This window comes from Acyrthosiphon pisum, chromosome X (genome assembly GCF_005508785.2).
Source record: "Acyrthosiphon pisum isolate AL4f chromosome X, pea_aphid_22Mar2018_4r6ur, whole genome shotgun sequence".
NCBI classification, from domain to species: Eukaryota; Metazoa; Arthropoda; class Insecta; order Hemiptera; family Aphididae; genus Acyrthosiphon; species Acyrthosiphon pisum.
In genome coordinates, this window is record NC_042493.1 from 8,318,717 (window position 1) to 8,329,443 (window position 10,727).

Sequence of the window (10,727 nt, forward strand, 5' to 3'; positions counted from 1 at the left end):
AACTTAACATTGAAAATATATGTAAAGTAAATTGCACTTTTAAATGCAGCCTTATTTATTACTACTTTCGATATTATTTTCCTAAACATTATTTACCCAAAATTCGCGTTTGCAAAGTATTTTTTCTTAATAGCTTGTCTATAAGTCAAAAAGTTGTGTACAATGTGCATGAAAATAAAAACCCACTGTCTCTTACTCCTCCAGATGAAAAAAAAAAAAAAAAAAAAATTGATAATAGAATCTCTAGTGAACGCAACGACTTTGTTTTTAAACATATTTCTTCATATTCAACTATACAATCGCATTACTGTAGAGCAGATTCTCAGAGAAATTATCTTGACTCAAACCTGAATATTTGTAAAATGTATGACCAATATGTTACTCTATGCTTATCTCAAAATGAGACACCAATTAAATCCTATATGTACAGAAGTATTTTTAATAATAATTTGAATTTGTCATTTTATTCACCTAAAAAAAATGTATGTGAAGTGTGTGTTTCGTATGATTATTTAAAAAAATCTAATTCTCATGATACTCAAAAAACTAATTTTTATGAAGAGCAGATTATAAAAAAAGACTATGAGGCTAGAGAGAAATACGGACAAAAATATTAATCCTAATACTATTGTACTATGTTTTGATTTAGTGAACGTAATTAATTTACCCATGACAAATGTTGGTTGCGCTTTTTACAAAATATAACTAATATGACTGCTCATGTGTTTTGTACAATATGGAACGAGGCTTTGGTTGGACGCTCGGGAAATGATCTACCTAGTGCTGTTATTTTTATCTTGATTAAAATTATTGAAGACATAGATATAATAGAACATATCATAAGCTGGTCTGACAGTTGTGTACCCCAAAATAGAAATTCCATTATATCCACTACTATGATCAATTTTTTAATGAATAATCCAAAAATAAAAACAGTAACCAGGAAATATTCTAGACCATTCTTGTATACAAGAAGTAGATAATGCACACTCACAGATGGAAAAAAAATAAAAAAAAATTAGAAATTTGGGTTCCCACTTGGGTCCCCACTTGGGTTCATTAGAGTTATTAAGAGTTAATAAAAAAAACTATAGTTAATTATAACTTAATTAGTATGTAATCAATCGCGGCCAATGACCTTTGTAGTCGAGGCCTTGTTCTTTATAATAAAAAAAAAAAAACTATTTAAAATTTTACAGTTAAATGAGAATACTTTTAAAAATTACCACTTTACATACAAACAATTTAATTTTAATCTTATTCTTTTCAATTCTACAGTCAACTTCAATTTTCCAACACAAATATAAGTATAGTTAAGTATAAAACATTACATGGTATAGATGATTTTATTCAAATTAACTTGAGTTTTAACTCGACTCCAAATTTTATAAAATCTTTAAAAAATATAAACTTAGCTGTGTCAACTAAAAACAATCTAAAAATAACAAAAGAAAAAATTAAAGATATAGAGTATTTATACAAATTTATGCCCGAAGATGAACTTACGTTTTATACTAATTTATTCCACAGATAAAAAAAAACTTAAATAAAAATTAACAAAAAATAACACATAACACATATCTCAAATACAAACTGTATTTTTCCAATTTTCATCTCTACATGCAGGCAGTTTTCTAGGTCTGACTGATGGTATGTTTACGCCATGTTCTTCACAAATATGCTGATTTTGATCATAAATATCATTATAAAACAAACTACCGGAACACAAATTTCCTCCAAAGCTGTAAAAATACTTAATCCGGGATCTTGAAGTACTCTACTAACTTTTACAATCAACTGTAGAATAGGATGCATCAGCTCGAGACAGATAATAAAATTTAAATTTAAACATTGGGAAATAATACCCTTTCCTTTAGCTTTTATTTCTGGTTACTTAGTTGAATAATTTATTTCATTAACTGTCTGAATTATAACCTAGAAGTTGTCTCGAATTGCTGTTACTAATTACTGTAATATTTTGGTAAATGTATTTGATAACATTAATGTGAATAATAGTTTTTACTAGTATAAAATACACTTTGTTAAATTAATTTTTCTAAAAAAAATTACATATGAAAATGTCATTGTGTGCATATAAAATATTACAATACACTCTAAAAGTTTCATATACCAACAAATAATATTTTTAGATTTTTTGGTTACAGTAGGAGTTATTTATGAGAATCTTTGTTTTAAATTTTCAATCCTTAGTTATAAATACTGAACATTTTATAATTTTTTAATTACAATGATTAATTTTTTAAAAGTTTTTTTAAAGTTATTTACCAGTGGCGTGGTGAAGATAATTTTTTGAGGCCTGTGCCTCAACATAAATGGGTGGGTGGCGGGGTCTACTGATGTGAGGCCATGAGCATAATATGAGATTGACTTGTCATAATAGAGAGTTAAATTTTAACAAATAACAAACTGTTGGGAAGATAGGAGACTTGTAAATTGTACAGTTCGTATTTATATAAGTAGTGGTGGTGGTGATGGTAGTAAAAATAAAAATGCATTAGGCCTCACACACAAAAAATGTTCTACACGCCACTGTTATTTATTATTTACTATTTGTATAGTATTTACTATTTAGGTACTTGGCTACATGGGCCCTATATTCTATAATATTTGCTGCACATCCACTAATAATTAATATACACCAAGTTGTGGCTCTGCAAATGTCCATATATTATATCGAAGTACATTTGGTTTGAAAACTTATAACTAGATAATAAATACCTAGATCTTACATGTAGTAATGCTTTAGTATACAATTAATTAAATTTAACACTTAAAAATAAATATAAAATTAATAATTTACTTGTCCATTTGCTAACCAAGCATCTGTATCCTCAGTCCGTATACCAGTAGGTATGGTCGTAAAATAAACAAAAAATATTTAACTAATAATAATATAATGTATATATTTGGATTATTCGATAAACGAATGACGATTAGGAAATTTAAACACAATAATAAAAAAAAAAGATAAAACACGTACTGAACATATGAACAATGAAAATAATAAGTCGAGACTCGCAAAATTACATTTTTCTAAATATAAATATCAATCATTTAAAAAGTTTGATACATAATGATTTGATTTCGTTGGCCAGTTGTAATACTACTAAACATATTTTTAACATGTGAACTATTCTATTTATTACTAATTCTATTTATTACTAAACCTAATTTTTTTATTACATTTAAAATAATATATTCTCAGCAAATGTAGGTATACATTAACACGGAACCAAGAAGCCTGGACCATGGCCCAGTTGGCCCAGACCGTAGTTCCTCCTATGGTAACATACGTTTTATAGTCCTATTAGTAAAATTGAAATAAAACAAACCGATATTTTTAACGATTTTTTTTATATTTCTTATAAAACAGCAATCGGCCGTGATGTAATTTCTCCAATATTCTTAATAAATTGAATTTTCATTTTCATTCTTAAAGTTTTAAGAATGATTTAATAAATTATTGTTTTTTTTATATTATACTCTCATTTAAGCTTATTTTAAAATTGTATGTATATTACTTGTAATTGGCAATTATTTCCGTTAAATAAATAATAATAATTATTATTATTATTATAACCAACTCAATCGGAGTTTAATCAAACCTATCGGAAAGTACAAAAATTAGGACTACCTATAGACACAATAATATACATTTAGAAGATCAAAACTTAATTTAATTGTGTAGAAAAATGGATGGTTGGCATTCTCACCTGTTTGAAACATCAACGATGGTATGGCATATTTAAAAAACATTGTTCCTGTGGAAGCTGAAACTTGATTAAATTTTTTGATACAACGTATCTAAATGGCAAGTGCAGGCAACTGGCAAAGTAAGAAATTATCCATCTAATGTAGGCGCACAAATCAATTTTTAATGATAATGAATATACAAACAAATCATCCGAAGTATCGGTATAATTATTTATGGATATAGTTTGTTGCATCGATGTTTTCATACAGGGGACTAATGTTACCCTTATATTAATATCTATACGTAACTTAGGTATTAATACAATATATTAGTTTTTTACCATTAAACATAAGTACGGAGTTCTTTAAATATAATCTACTTTTTCTTGATAATATTTTCTATATTCTGCTAATATTATATTTATATTGTTATTACTATTATTATTAATACTGTAGCCGGTAAGTTGAAATAATACTGCAAAAGTACAAGAAAATAACTAAAATCGTTATTCTTGGTTATTAAATATGTAATTTCCTCCAAATTTGAACATAAAATAACTATTAAAAAAATTTATATTTTTGAGATTTTTGGTTACAGAATAACCTACATAAGTGGAATCTTGCTGTAAGTTTTCAATCCTTAGCTATAAGAGTAGAACATTTTATAAGTTTTAACTACAAAATCATTTTTAAATTTTAAATTTGATAAATGTTGTCAAAAATCGAATATTAAATGCTTATAAAAAAAAACTAAGGATTTTTAATATTTTTCAAATGTCATTTTAAAAATATAACAGGAGCCTTGTATTGAATTTTCAAGCTTTGTTGCCCAACAAATAAAGTTTTATTGACCTTCATAAAAAAAAAGACTAATAAAATTGGAGACAGAAAATGTCTCTAAACATTCTAAACAGTTCAAAACATATCAAAATACTTTGTAAATATTATCATGTATAGCAAATGCGAATATAAACAACCAGTGAATATTTCATGTGTTCTTTTGTTTTAGAGTTACACCAAAAATCAAAATCGATTTTATTGAAAACCAATTTTCCGTAAGAATTTCCGTTTTTCTTCAATTTTTATGTTATTATTCCTGGGGATTTTGAAAACTATTGGGAACTTCAAATTTTGACCTCCCGAATGCACCAACTAGATTCACTTTCCCATCGAACAAGATACTTTGAAGAAAATCGAAGCAGTTTTATTGCCCCAAACCGTGTAGCGGATACAAAAATTAAAAATTAAAAAAAAAAATACACATTATTGTAAAATCATTACATTTAATGCTTCACTCAGAATCTAAAAGTGGGACGATGTTATTAATTATATTTATCAGATGGTTATAATATTCACAATATACTACAGTGTAATACTTCAATACCTAGTACAATGTAATCTAAAAGCTTTAGAAATGAGAGTAGGTACAAGGGCATTATCAATAAAATTAAATAATAAATCAAATGTGATCTTTATACCAGTAACAGTAAACAATCTCCCTCTGAGGAATTATATTATTAAATGCTTACATAACTGAATTATGATGTAAATACAATATAATATTATTTTACGTTTACAACAATAATTTAATTGAATTTGAATTTGATTTGGCGCTCACTGCTTAAATGATAGCGTATTAACCATGGTAATGGTATTAAAATTTGTGACCGTGCTGTATTCTATTATCTAATATCAATACCTACCCAAAGTCCCAAATGGTCTTCATACACGTCATCAGAATAATATAGTATATAATACCACACACTATACAGTATACAGCATACAGCTAGACACAAATTACAAAAATACAAAAATACTTAGTATAGTGACAACTGTGTAACTTTTAAATTACCTAGTCGTAATGTTTTACTGTTTTAGTACAGAGATATCAGTTTGTTTGTATTAACGAATGTTACAGATGTACATTTGCCTCCTAGTTTATAAAAATAAATTAAACTTTTAGTTATCAAAAAATATTTTCAGTGCATAAATATGAGCCTAATGGATCAACTTTTTCCAGCAAATCATAAAACCACATTCGTGGTGGACCACACTCCATACTTTGGATTGGCTAGTAACTCACATATCAAAATGGTCTTTACCAAACGGCCATCACCCGTAACCATATTTAAATCAATGTGGACGTGTAGCATTGAAGCTGTACTCGAATACTGCCGTATCGTCTGGGATCTGTTTCCAGGAGGGAAACTTATTCGTGTTATAAGTAGCGACATAGAATCTCGTAATTTGAATAATTGGTCATCTAATCAACAAAATGTTAACTTTATGTTACAACATTTGTCATATTTGGGGCCACCCGAAAAATTTGTACCAAACCCAAATCAAGACTACAGTGTAGTGTATGGATTTCGCACTGCAGCCGAAGCAATGATTGAATGTACTAAAGAACAAATGGATCAAGAGGCTAAGAAAAATAACATTGAAATTCAAAACAAGTAATTTGTTTTAATTATTTTAAATTATAATTTTACCTAATAGGTATACGGTGCATGTTATATGTACAATATTTAGGAAATGTATTTTTTAAACCACATTTTTATTTTGAGTTATTAGTTTTTTTTAAAATTATTGAAGTTTTCAAGCCCATATCAGAAACTTTTTTCAGTTCTGATTGGAGAGGTATAACTTTTTTGTTATCGACTACCTATGCGCAGCCATAATTATTTTGAATTTAAAGTTTCTTTAATAAAATATACTTTTTTAAATTCCAAATGAAGATTAGATTAGGTAAGGAATAACTAAGTTATTCTAAGTCTTACTGTTTATTATTATTTTATTTTTCATAAATTCATTATTATTTTTATACCTAAATATAAATCTTTAAATTATGTATCAAAAACTATTATTATAACCATTTTTTACTAATATAAAAAGGGCCTAGCCCATTTATAAAAATAAATAAATAATTCATAATACTTAATATAATATTGAAAAATACCTCTTGTCTAGTTCATTAATATAAAGGAATTAGTTGGATACAGATCGATTAAATATAATGTGCCATCTTAAATTTAATAATAATTCATGATATATAGGTAAACTTAAAGAAAATCATTTGAACAGTGGTTAAACTGTGGATTAAGCCTAGAGTTATGTTTAATATATTGGTAACTCCAGTAATTTATAGATTATATTGATGATTTCTCATGTTTTAATAAACTGCTGAAAATTTTCATTCATTTTTTTAAAAATAATTAACCCTAGAGCACATGCTTCACGGTCAAAAAGACTGGACGTTTAGAATTTTGTTCATTGTTTCAAAAATACGAAATATTAACCTAATCCAACCTAGGTGTCCTCTAATAAGGTGATACACTAAAATTAGAAACAAATCCCAACTGTATACGATCTGATGTCAGTAATATAAAAGTGTTCAAAGTTCATTACCAGATATTACCTATTAATATACGATCAAACGAAATTTGAGGGTTAAAAAGTTTTTAAGAATAATCGTTTTAATAAGTAATAAAAATTAAGTTATACACATGTTTCTTATTAAATACTATTTTATACAATTTCAGATGCAGAACAGTTATTATCACATCAGCCAGAGACAACCCATCAATAGATAATCTCATATCCATGTTTCATAATGAAATGATCAAAAGCAACAAATCTGTATCTAAACCCATTTCAATGTCTATTCATCATTGTCATTTAGTAATAACTAACACATATCCAGATTCTATAACAAATGAAGTTACTGATTGTCCACTTCGTCCCATATCACCAATACTAGACTCGGAAGTGCATTCTATTCCTGCATCCAAAATTGGTATTAAGATATCAAATCTTTTATTAAAACACTACAATCTAGCTAGTACAACAGTTATAAGTATTCCCATGAAGGAAGAGCAAAATGCCAATTCATCAGCAAATTATGATGTAGAAATATACCATGCTGCTACTGCACATACAGCTATTTTAAATGCAAATGTAGCCAATGCCAATGCCAAAGCAGTGGTTGCAAAAAAAGAAGGAGCGGACTATGAGACAATTAAATTAAAATGGTGCACGCCTAGGTCAAATAACAACTTACCAGATATTCACAGTTGTACGACACTACATAGAGTAACTCCTGTTGATATAAACAGCAGACCAAGCACATGTTTGATAACATTTTTACTGAATGGTCGATCAGTTTTACTCGAGACGTTTAAACAAGGTGGTGGTAAAACCATATCACATGTCTTAAAATCGTACAATGGTGAAATATACATACATACAGTGTCGTCTGGTCGCACAGTATTTGAAGATCTACCGTCCATTAGTGAAGGCCCTGGAGGGAAAGTAATTCAATACAGAGTAACCGATTTTAGTAATTTTATAAAGTTAAATTTACTGCAACCAACAAAGAGAAAACAAACAGATGATAAAAACTATATTGAAGATGCAAAAGAAAAATTGATGAAACAAACTGCATATTGGCCACTAGTATCATCGTCAACCATAATATATAATTTGAAACATTACACTGAACCACTGTTGTCATTAATGGTTAAAGATAACATTAGTGATCAAGAAGTAATGAATTGCAAACAATGTATTCGTGTTTTGATGACTGCTGAATTAAATAATGATCACCTCATTTCACCTAGTCCATCATTTCCACGAAAAATGAAAAAAGTTGACCAGTACAAGCTTATGTGGACAGAGTTGGAAAAATTCTTAAGATCAAACTTACACACTGTTAATCACTGTAAAGTGTTACAATTTTTATTTGAAAGCTGTTGTAAACTTGATGAAGAAAAAATTATTGAGAAAACTTTAATGCGTTTAAATAAATCTTTAGCAGACAGGCCGAATGTAATACGAGCCACAACAGATTCGCCTATGTCTCCGCCATTAACTCAGCAAACAGGATTAAATCATAATAAACCACATAAAACTGTTGATGTGGGTCCAAACAGTATTATGTATTTGCAAATAATTCAGGATCAAGGCAATAGTACAACAGTAAACCCTTCTTCAAGACCTCAGTTTGCTGGTAGATTAAAATCTATTCAAAATAGTAATGGAAATTTGTTTGCCAAACTTTATGAGCATATAGACGATGACACAGATACCAAAAATGTAAAATAGAATTTAAAATATTTATTAATTGTTTGATTATGGTCTCTTATAATATATTTTTGTATTTTATCTGTAATGCAACGCATATTGTCTGACTCAAATATAATAATATTTTAATCTATCAAGTAATTATAAAACATTTTGTCCTGTAAAATATTTTTTCTTTATATAGATGGTTTATTATTGTTATCGTAATATCACTATTATTTTATCCTAAAATTGTAGTCAAATTGATTTAATTCAAAATATTATTAAGATTTAATTAATTAAATGAGAAAACTACTAAAAAATTTTTTTTACTATAAGTATTTAAAAATTAGTGGGAAATAATTTCCCTATGATCATTACAGACATAGGATTTTGACAAGGGGAAATAATTTCCATTAGTATTTTATCGAAATATGTACTATTGTACTAGTAAAAGTAATAAATAATAATATTTATTTTTTATACTTAATAACATATTATATAAGTAATAAATGAATACTGCCTTTTGTTTCAAAACCAGTATAATTAAATAATATATATATATCATAATATTAAATAGTATATACAAAATAATATAAAAATGAATAAAAAAAACTACATTTTTTAAATATAACAATAAAATACATAATAAAATAACATATGATATAAGTAATAATTTAATACAGGCTTTTGTTTCTAATCATTAAATAAATAAAAATATGAAAATTAATACTAAAAAGTAGGTCAGCGCATTTCGGTGGTGGATGTTTGTCCATCATCCCTTCGGGCCTCGGACAGGATAGTGTAATTTTACTGTATTTGATTTGAATGCAATGATTGCATTCGATAAAAAACGATTCTGAGTGGACGAGGGAATCTTTTTTTTATAATTTTATTAATTTCTATGGTGCATTTTTATGGTATAAACAAAGCCTTTTAAAATAGCTCAAAAATGGCTAAAATTTTCCGAACTTTAAACCTTAAGTTACAAAATCCATAATACAACAAAAAATATCTCTTGTCATTTTTCATTTGAAGCAATATTTCTGGTAGAAAACATCGTCCGTAATTATTTAATATTATAAAATCGTGAAATCGTACGTTTTTTCTCCTTTAACAAATTTTATTTCGAGTAGCGTTTCGAAAATCAAAAAATTACTCATCTAAAGTACCAGCTCAAGAACATTACCTTTCAGAAAAGATGCTGTACTTGATACTTTTGAGCAAGTTTATAGGGAGAAAAAGTGTTTACAGAATAAAAAAAATAAATAAATAAACATCATTGTAAAACCAATACATTCCTCGCTCAGCTCAGAATCTAAAATTACATTTTAGGACTCTTTTTTATATAATAATAATACCATAATTAGTAACTAAATGTTATTTGGTAATTTTTGATATGGTGCAAAACAATTCTTACCAGTGGCGTACTGGCGTAGCCAGGATTATGAAATAGGGGGTGTCTTAGGTATAGATTATTAGGTATAGTATAGATTGTCGGGTGGCACTACTGAGTGCCCTCCCCCATCTGTTATTCACGTTATTTATGTTCATACTTTATCACTATTGCTTATTGTACAAAATTGTTGTATAGATTGTAATTATATTTTAAATAAAAAAAAAAAAAAAAAAAAAAAAAGGTATAGATTAAAACCAAGTTTTTACAGTTTTCGTATATAAATAAATTAAGAGTTCAGGCCTTGACTTGTTGCACTAATAATTATCGAAATATGCAGTCAAAATTCTCAAAATATGCTTAAATATATGTACTATGTAGCAATATTTTTATATTAATTTTGAAAAATCATAAAACATACTGCAATTTAGGTAATAAAAAACTAAAAAATAAGAAGGTATATAAACCTGATAGATAAATAAATAAGTAAATAAATAACAACTTAATTTATAAAAAAAACTGGCGTACAATACTAGGTTAATAAATACCTAAGTAA

General features: G+C 27.1%; 1 protein-coding gene across 1 annotated transcript in view; it reads left to right on the top strand.

The window, feature by feature from the left end:
* Positions 1-8,817, top strand: part of LOC107882859 (integrator complex subunit 13-like) — a 9,500-nt gene extending 683 nt beyond the window's left edge. Inside the window, exon 4 of the mRNA XM_029492836.1 lies at positions 7,257-8,817. Within this exon, the coding sequence (XP_029348696.1) occupies positions 7,257-8,817 (1,561 nt within the window). The remainder of the gene's footprint in view (positions 1-7,256) is intronic.
* Positions 8,818-10,727: the final 1,910 nt, after the last annotated feature.